The sequence below is a fragment of the Pelodiscus sinensis genome, chromosome 5, assembly GCF_049634645.1.
Source record: "Pelodiscus sinensis isolate JC-2024 chromosome 5, ASM4963464v1, whole genome shotgun sequence".
NCBI lineage: Eukaryota > Metazoa > Chordata > Testudines > Trionychidae > Pelodiscus > Pelodiscus sinensis.
The window spans coordinates 21,165,347-21,186,921 of record NC_134715.1 but is presented as its reverse complement, the minus strand read 5'-3'; the positions used below and the strand labels follow the sequence as shown (position 1 = coordinate 21,186,921).

Genomic DNA, 21,575 nt, shown 5'->3' with positions numbered 1-21,575 from the left:
AGGAAAGTGGCCGTCTAGGGCAGGAGAGCTGCCAGCCTGGCCACCCAGGAGCAGGTGTGCATGAAAATCAAGGGGGTCCACTGAGACCCCCGACCCTGAGCCCTGAGCTTACAATGGCCGTACTGGGTCAGACCAAAGGTCCATCTAGCCCAGTAGCCTGTCTGCCAACAGCGGCCAACCCTAGGGACCCTGGAGGGGATGGACCGAAGACAATGACCAAGCCATTTGTCTCGTGCCATCCCTCTCCAGCCTTCCACAAACTTTGGGCAGGGACACCACTCCTACCCTCTGGCTAATAGGACTCCATGGACCCAACCTCCATGACTTGATCTCACTTCCCTTTCAACTCTGTTCTAGTTGTAGCCTTCACAGCCTCCTGCAGCAAGGAGTTCCACAGGTTAACTATTTGCTTTGTCAACAACAACAACAACTTTCTCTTACTAGTTTCAAGCCTGCTACCCATTCCTTTCCTTTGGTGTCCTCTAGTCCTTCTTTATGGGAACTCAGGAAGAACTTTTCTGAATGCACCCTCTCCACCCAACCCCTGCTTTTAGAGACCTCTATCCTGTCCCCCCTCCGTCTCCTCTTTTCTAAGCTGAACAGTCCCAGTCTCTGTAGCCTTTCTTCATCTGGGACCTGTTCCCAACCCCTGATCATGTTAGTTGCCCTCCCCTCTCCCAGCCTTTCTCTTCCCCTCTCCCACCTCCTTTTCCCAGTCTCCCCCAGTTTTTTTCAATAAAGACAGAGTCAATGTTGGAAGAAACGTTATCTTTATTTTGTACATCAATAAGAAGGGGGGCTAAGGAAGGGTAAGTGGAAGGAGGTGAGGGAGGAATGGGGTACGAGCCCCCGATGGGGAGGACTGGGCTGGCTCTGCGGGCTTCTGGGGGTGGAAGCTCTCCTGCAGCCCCCCAATTACTCCCTCTCCCCAGATGGCAGCCTGCGGCAAGTGCAGCCGGGCTGATGGCCGAGTGGTGTGATGTGCCCAGTGTGGGCACTCAGGGCACTCCAAGCCAGAACTTCTTTGCAAGCGGGGCACCCCTTAGAACTGTGTGTCCGGGGTGGGGGTCGGGACCCTTTAAGCGCAGCCCTCGGCTAGCCTGAGACAGCATCTCCATGCTCTAAGTCCTCCTTTTATGCCCTGCCGGCACTGCTTCCGGCCATCCTTAAGCCCTGTTCAGAGTCCACTCAATGTGGACTTCCTAGTTCGAACTAGCAAAACGCTAGTTCGAACTAGTTTTTAGTTCTAGATGCGTTAGTTCGAACTAGCTTAGTTCGAATTCACTAATTCGAACTAAGTTAGTTCGAACTAGCGCTGTAGTGTAGACATACCCTAAGAGACTTATTAGGGCATAAGTTTTTGTGGGTAAAACCCAGTTCAGATTAATTGGAATACAAGTTACAGAGGCAGGCATATATACATTTAGTAAATGAGGCTAATCAAGTCAGGGTGGAAGAAGCTTATTTGCAGCATTTGGTGTGGAGATGTGAATATCAAAAGAGGGGAAAGTGCTTTTGTAGAGCGTTAGCCAGTTAAGATCCTTATTCAGTCCTAAATTGATTAAACTTCCACTTCAATTCATCAGATGAAATAGGTTTTACCCACAAAAGCTTCTACCATAATAAGTCTCTAAGGTGCTACAGGATTTGTTGTTTTTGTGGATACCCCTCTGAAACTTTTAAAAGTGGGAAAGTTACTAGAATATATTGCAGTAATCTATTTTGCATTACTGGTGAGATGGACTAGATGACCTAGTAAGGTTTGTCCATTTCTGATCCCTATGGTCTTATTTATCCCTGGACCAGGGCTTGGTAGCAAGCAAGAGAGAACCCATTTATGTGTCTACCACCTCAGATCTAGGTGCACAGAAGTAGATGGGCCACTGCAGGTGTTACTAATCTTATACTGAGAAGATAGGTGAAGAGTGGGGTAGGGACGGATGACAAATGTGAAGAGCCTTGGCCTTACCACCTTAGTGTGCCAGCCAGAAAAGATGAATCAGGGTGAAGGGGATATATTTGCAGCTAATATGGAGTAGCAACAAATGCTTCTCTCTCTACAGCTTCCCAGGAGCAAGGTGAAAGAACTGTGGGAATCTTTCCCAGTACTGCTCTACACTTTTCTGTATACTTAGCTCCATGATTCTTAAAAGTATATTGAGCTGTTTTTCTATTCTGGCAGATCTGAGTAACATGAAGTGGCTAGAAAAGCTATAGGAATAGACAACTTGTTCTGTAGCAGATTCTCTTTAAAGTGCCCAGTCTTTTTAACTTACTCATTTGCTCCCCCTGGTATTCTGAGATTCATATTCTGTAATGTGATTTTAGCCACTTTCTTTCTCTCTGAATTGATGTTTCTTTCCATTGCTGTTAGCGATCATGTAATTCAGATTCAAAACATTATTATATTTCTCCTCTTTTAAAAAAGATCAAACCTTATTAACATCCTGATTTTGACTTTTCAGTGCCTTTAAAGTGTACCCAAATGCCTCTAAGCTTTAAGAGGGAAAAGGAAACCATACAATTAGTTTACAGAGGAAAGGCATTTTACAGCCTTCTTTTGTAACCCAGAATCACCATTTTTACATCCTAACATTTTTATATAAAATACTATAAAACCCTTTTTCTGGTGCGCACATTCTTAGTTACTACACTTCCATAACCCTCATTATTGCATTTTCTCCTATAAAAATCTCAGAATGTTACTCTGACCATTAAAGGATTCTTCCATCTTATTATATGACCAGCTCTTAAAAGCTATCTTAATCAATTAATCTAGTGTAAATGGCTGGAAATGTAATCCAGTATCATAAATTAGATGACATAGTATATTTCTGGATTTAGTAGGATGGATTTCATAAGCCATTGGTCTTCATAAAAAGATAGAGCCCTGTCTAGGGCACTTTGAGAAACAGCCACAATTGTGTTGTTTTAAAATATTGACCTTGATAATATATTAGAAGTGGATCACAAAAGAGTTTTCTGACATTCCTAGGAACTCAAATTGTAATAATTTGTTATGGAATTTGTAAGCCAGTACCTCAGTTAGCTCTCGAGTCACAGGATCTGCATGAACTGGTGAAATGGTCCCATTTAAACAGGATGGAATTCAGTAAGGACATATGCAAAGTACTCTAGTGTAAAAAGAACAATCTATTGCACACATACACAATGAGAAGGGAGAGTTGCCAGCCCAGCCAAGTTGGAGGTGGATGCAAAGTGCAGGGCTGGCAGCAGGACTTGGGGGGCAGCACAGCCTCTAGGGCCAGTAGTCTGCCCCCCACTGGATGGCAGGCTGCAGAGCCCATAGGGTTGGTGGGCAGCGGGACTCCAAGAGGTACTGAAGCTGGCGGGGTCAGCAGGACCCCTGAGAGACCTCGTGGAGGCCAGAATTTGCAGCCAGTGGGACCCCAGAGGGGCCACGTGGAGGCCAGTAGATGGGGATGGTAGGGCCAGTGGCGAGGCCAGCCCCTAAGTGCAGGGAAGCCAGGTGGAAAACCTGGGGATGCTGCAGCATCCCCCACACCCTTCCATGAGGCATACAGCTAGTTCAGATAGGAAGCCTAATCCGAACTAGCTAGTCCGTGCCGCGTGTAGCTGCGCGGCACGGGGTCCGACCTAGCCGGCATTTAAAAATGGCGCCGGCCGGCTTTATGCAAATGAAGCCCAGGAAATTCAAATCCCGGGCTTCATTTGCAACTCCGTATGACTACATTACCCCCCCTAGTTCGAACTAGGGGGGTAGTGTAGACATACCCTGCGTTCTATGCTAGTCTCCCTTTTGGCTACGCAGTTACACATAACACTCCTATTATTTCTGGTGTTCTCCCTAGTGTTATGCGACTTTTTAGCCTTCAAAGCCCTCTCTTCCTGTTCCTACCAACTCAAAAAATCTGTATTGTTTCATTAATTTACATTCAGAAAGCAGCTTAAACAAATACAAAATGAATTAATAAAATCTGATCAATAAAACTTAAATACTAACCAGACAAATGTCATAATACTCTTTTTGAGCACTAGCAGAGTATCTGAAAGTCACCAAATCCGGGCTCTGGAAAAATCAGGGCAAGATATAATTTCTAGACTTAGAAAATTTCATTGAGAATGCCTTGTTGCCAGTCTCCTCCCATTGATGTCAAGACTCTTAGATGGCCTCGGTTGCTATGGTATCATAGCAAATTATATTTTAGCGTATGCTCAGTAGAACTGTCACTGTTAAAATTGTAATGTAAACCCAGCCATTTCAAAATATAAATGGAAAAATCCAAGATTTTAAACAAAAAATGATGCTATATTTGTGGGATATGGTACCTTCAGTCTAGCAGCCTCTTGAAAGCTCATAGTCAGTGCATATTTCATGAAAGATGCACATACTGATTTCATTTTTGCTTCAAAAGTGGTGAATTGCAAAAGGTAATATCATACCACATCATAAACAAAAGCCGACACAATTTGTTATAAAGTTTTTCTGTATCTGCACAATTTCAAGCAGCAGCTTTAAGGCAAAAATATAGCTTATTTGGAACAGTGTTTGATAAGGGCCACCTGCTCACACCAAATCAAATTTAAAGTATCTAGATTCATTTATTTGGCAGCCAAAATACAGTTCCTTCCAAAACTGTCTATCGTTTATTTGGGATTCCAGATATATAACTACAATAGATTATGAGTACTTACATAGACTAGTCACATTATAGTAGTAGTAATACAAATTAATTAGATCCTCACCATGGGATGATGTGAGAATGCCACATCGTAGTGCAATCTTTGGGGTAACATAGACTTTCACTTTGAATATTAACATAATGTACAATCTCCCCCCCCCCCCCTCGGCTATGTCCTTGGCTCCTTTTCCAGGTCATTTGGTCTGCTGTGGTTTTGCTGCAGGCAATGCAAAGCATCCAGAAAGCTATTGTTAGGCCCCTACCAAATTCATAGCCATGAAAAATGCATCATGGACTGTGAAATCTGTGAAATTTACCTTATACTCGATGGATTTCATGGGGGAAGGGGGGTGACACCAGCATTTGTCAAACTTGGGGTCCTGACCCAAAAGGGATTTGTAGGAGATCACTAAGTTATTTTAGGGGCTCAGGGAATTGCCACCCTTGTTTCTGTGCTGATTTCAGTCTGTTTTGAAATTTACCATTTTTAAAATCCTAAGACCATGAAATTGACCTCAGCTGTCATTAAGCCACTTTAGCTATTTCTGTGCCATGCCTCCAGTCCCCACTGGCACCATAGTGTTCCAGGCTTTGACAAGGAAACAAAACTGGATTGTATTATGCTACAAAAAGCAGTCCCCAAGTAAGCTTTTCATAAGAGGCTTTAAATTATACAGAGGGCCATTGTGGCCTCCAGGTAACACCACAAATTGGGGAGCAAAAAAAGGCTTATTATCGTCTTTCATTTCTCCATCCGGAGTCCAGCACTAAACACAGCTCCAACAGCTGGGGATCTGGCTCAACATGTCCAAAGTACAACTATATATTTTTTATCCGTTTATATTGCTGAATGCTGGAATCAGAAACACTCATATCATTAGCATTGCATTATATGTGATATGCCTGATTCTTATCTAGACCTGGTCTACAGAATGTATAATGCCACTGGCTTCACTTTGCTTAATCTTGAGTTGCAACAGTGTAAATGGGAAGAGAATCAGGTTCAAAGTCTATCAGAATTAGAATCCTAATTCCCTTGCTTGCTTTTGAAAATCCCAAGCTAAATTCCTCAAAACTGCAACTGAACCAATCAAATCATTTGTGTGTCTTTCCAGTCCTTGACATCTACAGTTCAAAGTATAAGCAGAAATCTACTGATGGAAGATTCTGGTCATACAGGCAGATTGCTTTACAAATATGTATAATATATCCATTATACAGCAAATGTTATATTTGGCAGCTCATTATTTCCCATTACATGCATGTTCTATCATTGTTGAATTTGACATAAAGATGGTTCTTGCACAAAGTGTCAGGATGGCACCCAACATACAAATGAAATTTCCTGGAAATGGCCATATTCCACTAATTTTAATGATTTTGCTTTAAAGCACATACAAAAGGTTTCACTGTGGAATAATTTTGTACAGTACATTGTTCCCAGTGACAAGAAGAACAAATAGCTGTGGTTTCTTCTCTCTCTCTCAAAGCACAGGCAGTGATCACAGGAATAGAGCCAATGTTCCCTCTAATTGTTTCCATCCATGTGCAGAATAAATTGTGTTGTGTGCACCCTTGCTTGTGTGGATGTGAACCACTAGGAGAAACAGAAGCCTAGCTGTGGGTACTTTGCTAATCAGTTGGGCAGCATTGGTATCTCTCCCGAGTGGCCACCCAAGCGCTCAGTTTACAGGGAATACATATTTTAACACTGGACCCCAGTAATTCCCTTCTATCCTGAGAGCTAACTAGCCTCTGGGAAGTGGCTGTAAGAGTACGTCTACACTGCAAACTTATTTCAAAATAATCTATTCTGGAAGAATACTCCAAAATAGTTTATTTCAAAATAGCACATCTACACTACAGGTAAGCCTCAAAATTAGCCTGAGGCAGGCTGCATTATGTGGACATGCTACCTCTATTTAGAGTAGTGGTCCCCAACCTTTTGGGGCTGTTGGGCACCCAGGGGGGGGGCCACTCACATGCCAGGCACCTGGGAGCAGGGCCACGCATGCTCCACATGCCCGGTGCCGGCGCCACCCATGTGCTGCATTCCCAGGACTAGAACTCCTGAGCTGCGTGCCCAGGGGCAAGGCTGCCCATACGCCGTGCGCATGGGGCTAGAAAAGCCCATGCGCTGCATGCCTGGGACCGGCACCGCTCCTGTGCGATGCCCATATGCTGTACACCCGGTGCCGGCACAGCCCTTGCGCCATGCACCCCGGGGCGGGGCCGCCCATACGCTGCGTGCCCAGGGGCCGGCACCGCCCATGTGCCACGCACCCGGGGGCAGGGGCGAGGCCAGCTCCGATCACTCGGCGGGCGCACAGAAATGGGCCGGTGGGCACTATGGCGCCCACAGGCACTGCGTTGGGGACCACTGATTTAGAGCCCCAGGAGGCACTGAGGAATAATTAGTTTAAGTGGCCCTGGGGAGAAGCTATTTTGAAATAACAGCAGTGGAGCATCCACACCACTACTATTCCGAAATAGCTGTTTCAGAGTAGGCATTATTACTCATGGAATGAGGTTTTCAGAAGTTATAATAAGCTGTCCGTTATTTTGAATTTATTTCAAAATAACGGAATTGCTGTGTAGACACTTGCATTGTTATTTATTTCAAAATAACTATGCTGTGTAGTTGCACGCTAAGGAAAAGAAGAGATGCTTGGCTCGGCCCTTGTAGTAGCAGCACCAAGAGGAGCTGGCCTAGGAGTGGGGCTGTAGCTCCCCATGCAACATGGAGTCCGTCCATTCAGTGTGATGGCCCCAAATGTCACTGTGTTCATGGAGCTTCAACTTAGTATCTCGGGGTCTCCGCAGGAAGGCATCTGCTCCTAGGTTCCAGAAATATTTGTTTGCATTTGTCAAGTGGCCTGGCCTGATTGCTTATCAGGGTGGTGATTGTTAATATACATACCGGTAGCGAGTTTCATGGAAGGCTCATAGCTGATAGATGAAGGTGAGATCTAGGATAAGCTGACAAGTCTCATGTAACAGATCTCTCTGTAAACTTGTGAGGGGGTCACTCACCACCGTAGCGGGGGTCCGTCGTCTGTCCCCGGAATCAGTCCATTCCGCCTGCACAGGGCCTCCGCTCACGTGGGGTTTCCCCTCTGGAATCCTCCGGTCACGTCGTTCTCTTCGCCACACTGCCCTCCGGCAGTGCCCAAGTCACTCGCTCTGAGCCCCCCCTTCCGGGGGTTGGTGTCTCTCCGGCAGGCCTTACTTCAGGCCTAGCAGGCTGGCAGTTTGTCTGTCCGAGCGCCCCTGGCCCAGCCTTGACTCTCTAGCCCTACCCTAGCTCCAGGGAGCGTCCTGCTCCCTCGGCAGCCAGGCCCACCCTCCCTTCTCTGAAGCAGCCCTCCCCTTTTATGGCTCCCAACTGGGCCTTAATTGGCCAATGCCACCCAGCTGGGCTGAACTCCCCGGGCCTGCTCCAGGCTGGGGTTTGACTCTTAAAGGGCCAGTACAGGGCAGCTGCCCTGTTACAAAACTGAATGGTTCCACCCTGAACTTTAGCTGTTTCCTCCCTGGGCTGGAAGTTTACTTTCTCAGAACTACAGGACATATACTCTACAGAACTAAGTTGAATTAAGCTATGCCAAGGTACAGCTACTGGGTTTCTGTAAAGGGAAATAATGTCTTATTAATGTATTAAAAGCTTTGAAGAGGTCAACAAACACATGGACAAGGGGGATCCAGTAAATATAGTGTTCTTAGATTTCCAGAAAGTCTTGGACAAGACTCTTAAGCAAAGGAAGTTGTCAGGGGAGAAGAGGGAAGGTCCTTTCATGGACCAGTAACTGGTTAAAAGATAGGAATGAAAAAGTGTGGAAATAAATGGTCAGTTTTCAGAATGGAGAGAGGTAATTAGTGGTACCATGCAGGGGTCTGTAATAGGACCAATCCTGTTCAACATATTCATAAATTACCTGGAAAAAGGGATAAACAATGAGTTGGCAAAATTTGCAGAAGATACAAAATTGTTAGATAGCCAAGTCTAAAGTAGACTTTGAAGCACTTTAAAAGGATCTCATAAACTTGGGTGATTGAGCAACAAAATGGCAGATCAAATTCAATGTTAATAAATGCAAAGTAATGTGAAAAATGTAATCCCAACTATACATATAAAATGATGGGGTGTAAATCAGCTGTTGCCACTCGAGAGAGGTATTGGAGTCATTGTAGATCATTCTCTGAAAACATCCACTTAATGTGCAGCATCAATCAAAAAAGCAAACAGAATGTTCGGAATAATTAATAAAGATACAGATAATAGGACAGAGAATATCTTCCTGCCTCTATATAAATCCATGATACTCCTGCCTCTTCAATACTTTGTACAGATTTATCTGGCTGCCCCATCTCAAAAAGGTGACATTGGAACTGGAAAAGGCACAGAAAATTTCAACAAAAATGGTGAGGAGTATGGAACAGCTTCTGACTGAGGAGAGATTAATAAGACTAAGTCTTTTCAGCTGGGAAAAGGTATGACTCAGGGGGGTAGGATAAAAGTCAATAAAATCATGACTGGTGTGAGAAAACAAATAAGGAAGAGTTATTTATTCCTTCTGATAACATGAGAATTGGGGGTCATCAAATGGCAGAAGATTTAAAGCAAACAAAAGGAGCATTTCTTCACTCAAGGCACAGACAGCTTGTTGACAGGCCCCATGTGCAGTGACAGAGCTGTTTGGAAACAGCTCCATTCCATCAGCTGTAACGTTGTCTCCTCCCTGGAAGGCAAGTTCAGTTCTCAGCACTTCATTGTTTGCAAGGGTATCAACTCATGACTCTGTGAGAGCTCCGGGACATGTCAAGGGCTGGAGCAGTCCAGTGAGGAGAGAGAGGCAGGGACTTTCCAAAGTGCCTACATGCCTCCAGGAGCCTTGGGCCTGGTCACAAATGTATGCCTTTCTGCTTCATCTGAGTCCACAGTGTGTTAGCTGGCATTTTCTAAAGCACTGAAGGGGTTCGGTTGTCCAGACATCATTGACATGAATTGGGAAGTGGGTTTCAAATTCTGTTAAGATCCTTTTAATTTCCTACCCCTCCTTGGGAATCAGTACATCGGCCAGTGGAGGGAAACCCATCTTCCCTGGTACCTAAGGAACTAGGCTGGTGCTGAGTGTGCCCAACTCACATGTCCCTGTCTTCACTCACTGCTGAAAATCTCCCCGTGGTATCTAGCTGCTGATGGCACCCACGACTCCAGAACTTTGTTCATGCCCACCCCCAAGCACTTGGAGGGGATCTTAATGTAAGCAAGGTCTGAATGAATGCACCCACTAAGCCCCTATTGAAGGGTCCAGGGGAGCACAAAGAGCAGAAGGGGAAGCTGGAAGGAAGGCAAGGGTTCCTGCTCCAGGTGAAGGGATTTGGGGCAGAGGGATAGAGCCTGCTCCACAGAGAGGGAGAGAATTTCTGCCAGTGCTTCGGGCTCCATTTCTCCTTCTCCTTGCTCCCCTTAGCCAGGCAGCCAGAGGAGTAAGAGTTGCTGGCTTCTCACAGGCACAGCCCCTGCAGTGCCTCAGGCAGCTGGTGCAGGTGCTGGATTGATGATGTTCATCCGTCATGTTCGAAGAGGACCTTGACATCTAACGAGTTGTGGGCTGTCCACGGTATGTCCGCAGATGGCTGATAAGGCCAATGCGGGCACGAAATGTTCTGCCACATGTCGGGCAGACATGTGTAGGCACCACTGTTGCAGCGTTTGCAACTCTGGCTTTACGGAGTGCTCGCTTCTCTTGTGCTATGGTTGTCCTTCTGGGTTCAGATATTTGACAGCCTTGGTGGATCAGCATGCGCCATGTCGATCGATCTTGTGCCAGGGTCTCCCAGGAGGTGGTGTCGATATCCAGGGACTTGAGAGAGGCTTTAAGCGTGTCTTTGTATCGCTTCTTTTGTCCCCCATGCGATCGCTTTCCTTGAGACAGCTCCCCATAGAAGAGCTGTTTAGGGACACGTTGGTCTGGCATCCTTGCAACATGGCCAGCCCATCGTGTCTGGGCTTTCATCAGCAGGGTGTGAACTGACGGCAGGCCTGCTCTAAAAAGGACTTCTGTGTCTGGCACCTTGTCCTGCCACCGGATCCTCAGAGGTCCGCGGAGGCAAATCGTGTGGAAGTGGTTCAGTCCAAGTCTCACTGGCATACATCAGGGTAGTTAACACTACTGCTCGATAGACTTTAAGCTTTGTAACAAGGCTTATTCCACGGCGGTCTCACACTTTGGTCAGCAGTCTGCCAAATGCAGAGCTTGCCTTGGCGATTCTGCAGTTGACCTCGATGTCAATTGTCACTGCGCGGGAGAGGGTGCTGCCAAGGTATGTAAATTGGTCCACTGCTTGCAGCTTTTGTCCCTTCACTGTGATAGTGGGCTCTTGATGTTGGGCTTTTGGAGCTGGCTGGTGCATCACTTCAATTTTCTTTATGTTGATGAGAAGGCCGAAGTTGTCGCATGCTGCTGCGAATTTGTCCATGCTGGCTTGCATTTCCTGCTCTGATCCAGCATTCAGGGCGCAGTCGTCAGCAAAAAGGAGATCTCGTAGCACAGTCTTCTTTATCTGGGTGACATCCTGGAGTCTTCCCAGGTTGAACAGTTTCCCATCAGTCCTGTATCTCAGGCTGACTCCCAAGGAACTGTTCTGAAAGGCGTCTGACAGCATGGCTGAAAACATTATGCTGAACAGGGTCGGTGCCAGCATGCACCCTTGCTTGACGCCGTTTGTGACGGGAAAGGCCTCTGAAGCTTCTCCGTCGTCCAGAACACGAGCCGTCATGCTGTCATGGAACTGACATACCATCAGGATGACTCTATCAGGGCACCCAAACTTTGACATGATGCGCCACAGACCTTTGCGACTGACAGTGTCAAAAGCCTTGGTGAGATCCACAAAGATGGTGTACAATTCACGATTCTGCTCTTGACACTTCTCTTGGAGCTGTTGGGCTGCAAAAATCGTATCCACAGTGCTACACTCTTTGCGGAAGCCGCACTGTGTCTCGGGTAATAGACCCTGTTCCAGGTGGTCAATCAGGCGATTCAACATCACTCGTGCAAGGATCTTGCCTGCGATGGAGAGCAGTGATATTCCTCTATGATTATCGCGGACTTGTCGATTTCCTTTCCTCTTGTAGAGGTGTACAATGGACGCGTCTTTCAGTTCCTGAGGAATAGATCCTTGATTCCAGAAGGACTGGAACAGCTGAGTGAGTTTGTCGACAAGCACTGCACCACCCCCCTTAGGGTATGTCTACACTACCCTCCTAGTTCGAACTAGGAGGGTAATGTATGCATACCGCACTTGCTAATGAAGCCCGGGATTTGAATTTCCCGGGCTTCATTAGCATAAGCGGGGAGCCGCCATTTTTAAATCCCCGCTGCTTCGAACCCCGTGTAGCGCGGCTACACGGGGCTCGAACTAGGTAGTTCGGACTAGGGTGCCTATTCCGAACTACCGGTACTCCTCGTTTCACGAGGAATAACGGTAGTTCGGAATAGGACCCTAGTCCGAACTACCTAGTTCGAGCCCCGTGTAGCCGCGCTACACGGGGTTCGAAGCAGCGGGGATTTAAAAATGGCGGCTCCCCGCTTATGCTAATGAAGCCCGGGAAATTCAAATCCCGGGCTTCATTAGCAAGTGCGGTATGCATACATTACCCCGCTAGTTCGAACTAGCGGGGTAGTGTAGACATACCCTTATAGACTTCCACTGGGATTGCGTCAGATCCTGGGGCCTTACCACTGGACAACTGGCTGATGGCCTGTAAGGTTTCAGTTTCTGATGGTGAGACATCCAGGCTGTGGTTGATATCCGCCTGGGGCATTCTATCAATTGCCTCGTTATTGATGGAGGATGGACGGTTCAGTACGGATTGGAAGTGCTCAGCCCAACGCTGTAGAATCAGAGTCTTCTCAGTAATAAGAGTTACACCATCTGAGTCCAGTAGAGGGGAGCTCCCTGAGGGCTGAGATCCGTACAAAGATCTAAGGGCTTCGTAGAACCGTTTGGCATAGTTTCTGTCAGCAAACTTCTGGATTTCATCTGCTTAGCACTCAACCAGGAGTCCTGCATCTTGCGAAGCTTGCTCTGTATGGTCCTGCGAATGTTGTTAAAGGCATTTTTCTTAGCTGTTGATGATGGGTCATTCTGATGAGCATGGTGAAGGCGATGCTTTTCAGCAAGTAGGACCTTGATCTCTTCATCGTTCTCATCAAACCAGTCCTGCTATTTCATGTGTAAGGGTCCAAGAACCTTTAGTGCAGAAGAGTGCACAATATCCCAGAAGCGTTCCCAGTCCTTCTCAGCATTTTCCTCTAATTGCAGCTCTGTCAAGATCTTCTGCCAGTGAAGCTGCTGTGTTGGGGTTCTTCAGTTTACTGACGTTGATCTTTTTCATCACCGCTTTGTTTCCCTGTGGACGTCTCTTAAGCTTGATATGAAGGCTTAATTTGGAGATGATAAGTCTGTGGTCAGTCCAACAGTCAGCACTCAGCATGGCCTTGATCACCCTTACATCCTGTCTGTCTTTCCTCCGCACAATGACATAATCAATGAGGTGCCAGTGCTTAGAGCATGGGTGCATCCAGGACATCTTTTTGTGAGTGGGCAGGCGGAAGATGGTATTAGTGATGATCAAATCATGAGCCACACGTGTCTTCAGTAGTAGTAGGCCATTGCTGTTACATTTACCGATTCCATTTTTTCCAATGATGCCATCCCAGGCAGAGTGATCAGATCCTACTCTCGCGTTGAAATCACCAAGTACAATCAGCCTGTCGGTGCGCTTCACAGATGAGAGTAGGGCATCGAGATCTTCATAAAATTTGTCCTTTACTTCATCCGGATTCGTCATTGTGGGTGCATAGGCGCTGATCAGTGTGGCTTGCTTTCCTCTCAGTAGTGGAAGATGCAGTGTCATGAGTCGATCGTTCACGCCCTTGGGAAGACTGGCAAGTTTGCGGACAAGATGATTCTTAACCACAAAGCCAATTCCAGATTCACGACGTTCGTCACTGCTGCGTCCACACCAGAAGAATGTATAACCGTCTCCTATTTCTGTGAGCTGACCTTCGTTGGCTAGACGAGTTTTACACAGGGCTTCAATATCGATGTTAAATCTTGTGAGCTCTCTAGCGACCAGGGCTGTTCTTCTTTCTGGTCGATCTGCTGAGGGGTTGTCTTGAAGCATGCGTACGTTCCATGTGCCAATAGTGAGTGGTGTCACCTTGCGTTTTGTTTGAAGTTTTATTGTTCGACCGCATGAAATGGGATCCCCTCCAGCTGCGGTAAGCTGGCCAGGGTTCTGTGAAGCAAACAATGTTTAGGGCACCTTTTCTAGCCCCTTTCTCTTGCTACGGAGGTGAGCAGTGCGATCCTAAAGAGGACTGCTCAGTCACTCAGGTAGACGCTGAATCCAGCTGTTGCTTCGGCCAGCAAGAAGACGACCATTAGACCTGAGCCGCCTGTGTGCAGGTCCGCGGCTACAGCTCCCAGTGTATCCACACCTGCTGCTTCATCGCTCGCCCGTCGCCACAGGACTTTGAGGTTTACGGAAGTTAGGGGATGTCAGATGTCAAGACTTGCGCGTGAATTGGATTAAAGTGAGGGAGAGGTGCGCATAATCAGCCTCACTCTCTCTTCCCAGATTCCATCTTGCTCCAATGGCAAGACTAAAGTCAAGATGGTTGGAGATGGGCTGGGCGCAGTGGTTGACCAGGGCATCTTTCGTGTCTTGCCATGCTCTTAGCGTACCACATCGCTTGCAGAAACCACCTTTATGACCGTTGGTCCTATTCTAGATCTATTCTAGATCTCATCCGCTCAATCCGCCGGAGTCTGTCTTCACATGCACGGGATAGACAAGTCCCTATCTCACCGACGGTCAATGACCCGACGGCTACTCTCAACCTGGTTTGGCAAGCCTGTCGAAGCTGTTGCCCGGGGTGTGGCCGCTGCACATGCTACAGCTGCTAGGAGCTACAGGTGAGAGCTGAGTGACTAGTGGGGACCAAAGGTGGACGAGCTGCCCTGAAAAGGCACGACATGCCCCTACACCAGAGGTGCTACCCCTCCCTGAACATCCCATACACCCCTGATTACATACAACTAGCACACGACCTTAGTTGTCACGTCCTCCTGCTGCAAGGGAACGAGAACTTGTCAGAGACTCAGCTGCCCTCAGGAGTCAGAGGCACCTGGCACCAGCAGCTTTTCTATCCACCCCCGTTAGAGGGGTGAATTCACCTCCTTACCCCCAGCTTGGAGCTTGTTCTCTTTAGTCATCTCCCTTGTCAGCCCCCTCCCTGTAGGGTGAGCTCCTGTCTCCGCCCCGCCCCCCAGTGTCCCTGACAGTTCTTTCCCCTCCTGCTCTCCTGAAACAGCTCGTGTGCAGAGCTTTGCCCCTCCCCAGCTCTAGGAGAGATTCTGGCAGTAGGGAAGTGGGGTGGGGATGGGGGGACATTTCCCCAGGGCAGCCCAGGGACTATTGCTGTAGTCCTGGGAAACACGGTGGGTCAGATGTCCCTGCTGGGATGGGAAAGAGACCCCATCCCTGCCCCACTCTTCTGCATCTCCTCCAGCTGCTCACCACGTGGCCCATTAGCTGCTCGGCTTCCCCCAGGAGGGAGTAGGCCAAGACCAGCCCGGCCTGGCTGATGTGCAGCAGTGGGGAGCGGATGGCCAGCATTGCTCTCCCGCTGGAAGAAATATCTCTGCTCGTCTGAGAAGAACTTTCCAAAGACCTAAAACCAAGAGGGCACGAGGCTTGAGCTGACGGTCCAGAGCCAGGCTCCAAATCCTGGGGCTAGAACGGCATCACCCACCAGTGGCCCTGGGCAGGGGCAGAGAGCTGCTGCAGCCAAGGGCTGTTCCTTCCCAGGACTCTTTGAGGGTGGTCTGGCTCAGGTAGGGCCCTTTATTCCAAGGTCACCGGCACAGAGGGACGCCAAGCCTGTTGTGGCTCTTTCTGGAGGGCCAAAGATCATAGGGGCCGTGGGCTGGATGTGGATCTCCATGTGTGGGAGCAGGCACACGCTGGCATGCAGCTCACAGAAACGACAAGGGACTCTGTACTGCTCCCAGCAGAGAAATCTCCTGCGCCTCAGTGGCTAGAAGCATGAGGAGTTTGGAGCTGACAGACCAAAGGCCTGCTCCCCCCAGCACAGTGATGTCTATAGCAGCTGGATCTGGTGTCTGCAGCTCATCGGTTTCTTCCCAGGGGACTCCAAAGTGCAGCATTACAAAGACAAGAAGATTCAGGTCCCTCCACAAAGACACTCATAGGAAACTTCTGTTCTTCTGCAGCCATTCAGCATGTGAGTGGAGGACCAGCTCACAGTTTCTTTCATGTGGGATCTGCAGAGCAACACTCTGAAGCTGCACTTGTAGATCCAAGAGCCTTTCCACGACCACCTTTGTGATGTGGAAATCCCCCATTTTGCCTTTGACTCCAGTTCTGGGCACTGTGAACTGGAGTGTTCGAGGGTTGGGATGTTCTCACTGCAGCCATGCAAAGAGGGGTCTTTGATTTTCTTCTTGAGCAGCAAGTGGCCACAATGTGGGTCAGTGACAAGGTGCTTCTTTGGCAGAACAGCTGAAAGCCATCCATACATCCCTGGCTGGCCCTGGAGACATGAGTTGGGTGCACATGGCCCATATTGGTTTGGAGCTCGCTGGGTCCCCTATGCAGTTTCCAGCTTGGGGCATTCTATTCCCTGACTGGTGTTGGCACTGGGCAAACCCCACCTCCTTCCTCTGCTTCCACAGGGAGAAGGGAACCCAGCCAGCTTTGGCCAGGCAAGAGTGGCTCACTGACCCTGTGCTCTGCTCTCAGACCTTCAGCTCCCAGCCAGGGAGACAAGGAGTGAAGAAACTTCCAGAGCCCTCATCCTGCATTCTCCAGCAAACTTCCAGAGCCCTCATCCCCCACTCAGTGTGACAATATTGGATTTTTTTGTAGCACCCCCTGTGGGACGTTTGCCCCAAATGCCCTGGGCCAAGTGAGATGTCTAGTGAAAGCTGGTGCCTTGATGATTCTGTTTACAATGCAAAGTATTTCAAATGTTTGGACTTGTATTTCAAATGTTTGCTTCTGGGAGATATCAACAGGCCTCACCCACCGATTGTGTAAGTGTGGATAGTCCAGTGAATCGCGGTACTTGACTAACAATGGGCTTTGAGTGGTGCAACCCACATCTAAGGAATGTTGCTCTAAGTCTGCAGACTAGCTGGTAGGCAATGGCTGCTTGCCTAAAAAGGACATGAACAGGTGACTTGCTCATGTGGCAAACTCCATTTTGGGAGGTAACTTCACACAGCGAGAACAATGGAATTCCCTCCATGTAGGCCAGGTTATAAAAAGGGCTTTGGGGTTTCTTCCAGGGTGGTCCTCACTCCAGCTCATCACTTCCAAAGCATCTTTGAACTGATCCTGGAAAGACAATCACTCATCCTAACAAAGGATGATTTCCAGAGACTCTGAAGATAGCAGTTTGTTTCCTCTCTGCTAATTGCCTGAACCTGGAATGTTGGGTAGGTCTACCCAGCAAACTTATTTTGAAATAAGCTATTTCTAATTTTTTTGAAATACCACGTCTACACTACAGTGAAGCCTCAAAATTAGTCCGAGGCAGGCTTCCCTAATGTGGATGTGCTACCTCGATTTAGAGCCCCAGGAGGCACTGAGGAGTAATTACTTTGAATGGTCACGGGGAGGAGCTATTTCAAAATAGTAGCAGTGGAGCAGCTATTCCAAAATAGCTATTTTGAAATAAGTGTTATTCCTCATGGAATGATGTTTACAGATTTTGAAATAAGCTGTCCATTATTTCAAAATCATTTCAAAATACAGGCAGTCCCCGGGTTACATGGATCCGACTTACATCGGATCCCTACTTACAAACGGGGTGAGGAAACCCCGCACTAGCTGCTTCCCCCCAGCAGACCAGGGAGACGCGAAGCTAGCGTTCCCCCCCCCCCCCAAGCAGACCAGGGAGATGGGAGATGTGGAGCGGCTTTTCTCAGCAGACACCTCAGCTTGAGAATAAAGGACTGAGGGAAGTGAGGTGTGGGAGAATAAAACTGAGCTCTGGAGAAATGTTTGGCTAGAGTTTCCCCTACAATATGTACCAGTTCCGACTTACATACAAATTCAACTTAAGAACAAACCTACAGTCCCTATCTTGTATGTAACCCGGGGACTGCCTGTAGCAGAATTTCTGTGTAGATGCTCACATTGCTATTTCAGAATAACAGCCATTATTTCGAAATAACTGTGCTGTGTAGATGCACCCTTTGCCATTGGTGTATGTAATTTGATTCTTTTAACAATTTTACTCTCCACCTGTCCTTTTTTCATTTATTAATAAAGCTTTAGATTTTAATTTCTGTGCGCTCTTTTGGGTCAGAACTGAGGTATAAATTGAGCTGGGAATGTGGCTGGTCCTTTAGGATGGGGATATCCTGTTTGGATTTGGTGAAATTGGTTTTCATAACCTCTCATCTGTGTAAGGAGTGGTGCTGGCTGTGGCACAGGTAAAGCTGGAGAGTCTGAGGGGATGGCTTGTGTGTCCTCTTGCTGGCCAGAACAGATGTGTTGTGTGTAACTGGTTGGTGCCTTATAGAGAAGGACCCCCAGGTTTGGGCTGTAAGTAGCCTCTGAGCAATTTGCCCTGATTTGACTTTTGCAGCAGTACCCTCAGAACTGTTTATATGACACCCATGAATTCTCCTGACTCCGTTAGCTGCTGGTCCCTGTATGTCAAATCAAGGCAGCTACGTGGGATCCTTAGTACCAGCTTCCCCCCAGTGCTGCACAGAGAGCTGTGAGCTGGGAATAAGCAGTGGGACTTTTGGCTTGTCCCTAGGAGACAGCCACTGCCAGGTGTAGTGAGATCTGGGCCTAAGGGACGAACCACAAGGTCTAGTGTGAGGCCTAAAGGACGAGGCCTAAGGCTTGGCCCACAATGGTCACAACTTTGCTACTATAAAACAGGGTTCAGCTGTAAGCCAGAATCAGGGCCTGTCACAGAACGTGGCACCAATGGGGCTGAGAGTGTAATATACTCATTGGTACAGAGCACAGGCGTTTTGTGCATCTTACAGGAATGGTAACAAAATCTCGTTAACATTTTGCGACCAACATGCTCCCCACAGATAACAGGGACAGGCTGATCCAGGGTCAGGACAGGGTCTAAACTGACAATGTGTACAATCTATTTGGGAGAGCTTGTCTGTCTATATTTCTGTCTGTCTGTCCTAAACAGCTGGAGCTGCAGAGGCCACAGAGAGGTGCTTCTCATGTGGCTCTAAGCTGCTGCGGTAAGTGAGGGCTGAGGTAGACCTCTCTCCCCGGGGCAGCCTGCATACTGAACCCCTCATCTCCAGCCCTTCCTCAGAGCAATGATTTACATGAAGTAAAACTAAAGGACCCGAGCAATGCTGGGTAATGAATAGAGGTGTTTGAATGGAACCACCAGGTACAAGGTAATATGTGGTGTCTAGGTAACAAGGTGCAAGGTAATATGTGGTATCTAGGTAACCTCAGAGGGTGGTAACCTGATGCATCAAGAGTGATGTGTAACATCTTTGTACCTGGGTACAAAGCTTTGTCTTGGAGGAGCTGTCTTTGTCCAGCCAAAGGGGCACGGAACCTCCCACTGACTGAGCTGAGTCCCTTATAACAAGCACACATGTTCGCCTAACTGTAGACATATGATCCAGGAAAGCTAGAACCGTGTTTCATTTATAATAAACCTGGCCTAGTGCCTTCAACCCTTATCCTGAATCTTGCACCCTAGCCCTTCCTGTACCCCAACTCACTGTGCCAGATCTTGACTCCCCCCTAGACTCAGCATCCCCCCAGCCCAGAATCTGCTTCCCAAACCCCACAGCCTGGCCCACTTAACAAAATCTTGGCGTGCCACTTCATCAAATATTATTTCTCACCCCTGTTCTAACTACAAAGGGAACCCAGCCAGCTCCACCCCCTGAGCTGTGTCTTACCCTGGCAAAGTGTCCTTGCGTCTCCCACCCTAGCTGTGTTTTTGTATCCCAGGAGCCAGCTGTCCTCATACCACTGCCAGCACCACAGATCTTCTGCCTGTTGGATGATGAGCCTTGGGAGAGACAAACACATGAGTCATTCTGCTGGCAGCGTCTGAGTCCTTCCACTCCCACTGGTGGCTGCACAGTGGGCAGAGCCCTCCTGGCATCCCCTGACCAAGAATCAGCAAGAAGGGTAGGGGGCGCAGAAGGACAGGAACAGAAAGTGACTCATCCCTCCTTTGGGTCAGTCTGACAGAGATGGGCTGGGTCCTATAACTGTACTGTGGTAACTCTCAGTGTAATATTGGGTCCCATTTCCCAGCTGGGTTCCTTACCCCTGTGGTGCAGCAGCACCTGGTAGAGCCGTACACACTCTCCCTGGCCTGCCAGCTGACATCCCTGGATGGGTCACCGATGAACAGAGCCAGCTGTGCGACGTGGTGTCCCATCCTAGGGGGCTTTGCTGAGTTCTAATGGAAGAGATCAAAGAGGGGACTCCATCAGCATTATATTGCTGGCACTGACAGTTAAAAAGGTCAGAGAATAGTCTTTAAACTAAGAGCTGGGGAAAAACTGACAGGAATGGAGTAACATGTGAATTGGACAGAGACATCCTGCATGGGAGGGTCTATTAATAGAGATTATCCATGTCCTAGTAAAGAGGAGAGGATGGAAAATAAGAGATGGGTAAGATCAGATGAGAAACAGTTACATGAAAAAGAGTCCCATTCAGACGCATCAGGAAATGGCAGACAGCTAACTAGTAACAAGTTTTTAAGAGTGCTTATACACAAACACTAAGGCTATCTCTACACTGAACGCTTCTTGTGCAAGTGCTGTTTTGCACAAGAGAGCATCCACATTGGCCACAGCACATTGTCAGAGCCATGCACTTTTGCACAAGAGAGCGTCCTCACTGGCGGGATGCTCTTACACAACAGCTTCAGCCTGGAACTACTTTGCAGAGGGCAAAAGAGCATCAGGACTTTCCAGGGGTGGGGGCTGGGCTTCTTTGAGACGTGTGCTTAAAGGGATCCCCCTGGACAGCCGTTTCTCTCCTGCTGCGTGCTTTGGGACCTCTTGCAGGGACTGACAGCCATAGTAGTTCTAGTTGTGGTTGCCCTCAGCCTCTTTGGACACCACAGCTTCTGCCCTAGTGCCTTTTGTGCCTTTGGCATTATCTCTGCTGTGCCATGGAGCCAGGGGTGGCCCTGTGCCTGCTCTGGCCCCACACAACCATCTTGGAGTGCCTGCAGCTGCTGCTCCATGCTGCTGCACTAGTCCTACAGGACCTCGAGACCGAGCTCGAGCTGGACTCCCTCACCATGGATGCAGTGGTGTCCCTGGGGCATCCCCACCCCACCGTGGAGAGGCGTTTTTGGAGACTGGACACCAGTTCCGACTGGTGGGACCAGCTGGTCCTGGAGCATTGGGATGACCAGCAATGGCTCTGGAACTTCAAGATGCAAAATTAGACATTCCTGGAGCTGTGTGCCTGGCTCTCCCCTGCACTCCAGTACCACCTGGCTGCGGGCCGCCATCCCAGTGAACAAGAGGGTCGCCATCGCCCTCTGGGAAGCTGGCCACCCCGGACAGCTACTATTCGGTGGGACACCAATTCGGGGTGGGCAGGTCCACCATCGGAGACGTCGTGATGCAGGTAAGTCCTGGGGGGGATGCTGCACTCCTTGCTTGGAGGAAGAGAAGACTCCAGGCTGGAGGGATGGGGAGACTGGGGAACGCCCCATCACCCAGGGTTTTGTGCCATCCCTCCCTCACACAGGCCTGCTGGTATGGGGGAGAGGGGCTGTGAGGTAAGGGGGCCCTGGTGTGTTTGGGGACAGAAGGCATCAGAGGGCA

At 48.4% G+C, this 21,575-nt stretch overlaps 1 protein-coding gene across 1 annotated transcript in view; it reads right to left on the bottom strand.

Moving 5' to 3' along the window:
• LOC142829501 (uncharacterized) overlaps nucleotides 1-21,280 on the bottom strand; it is an 83,253-nt gene extending 61,973 nt beyond the window's left edge. Inside the window, exon 1 of the mRNA XM_075929183.1 lies at nucleotides 21,236-21,280. Coding sequence (XP_075785298.1) covers nucleotides 21,236-21,280 — 45 coding nt within the window. The remainder of the gene's footprint in view (nucleotides 1-21,235) is intronic.
• Nucleotides 21,281-21,575: the final 295 nt, after the last annotated feature.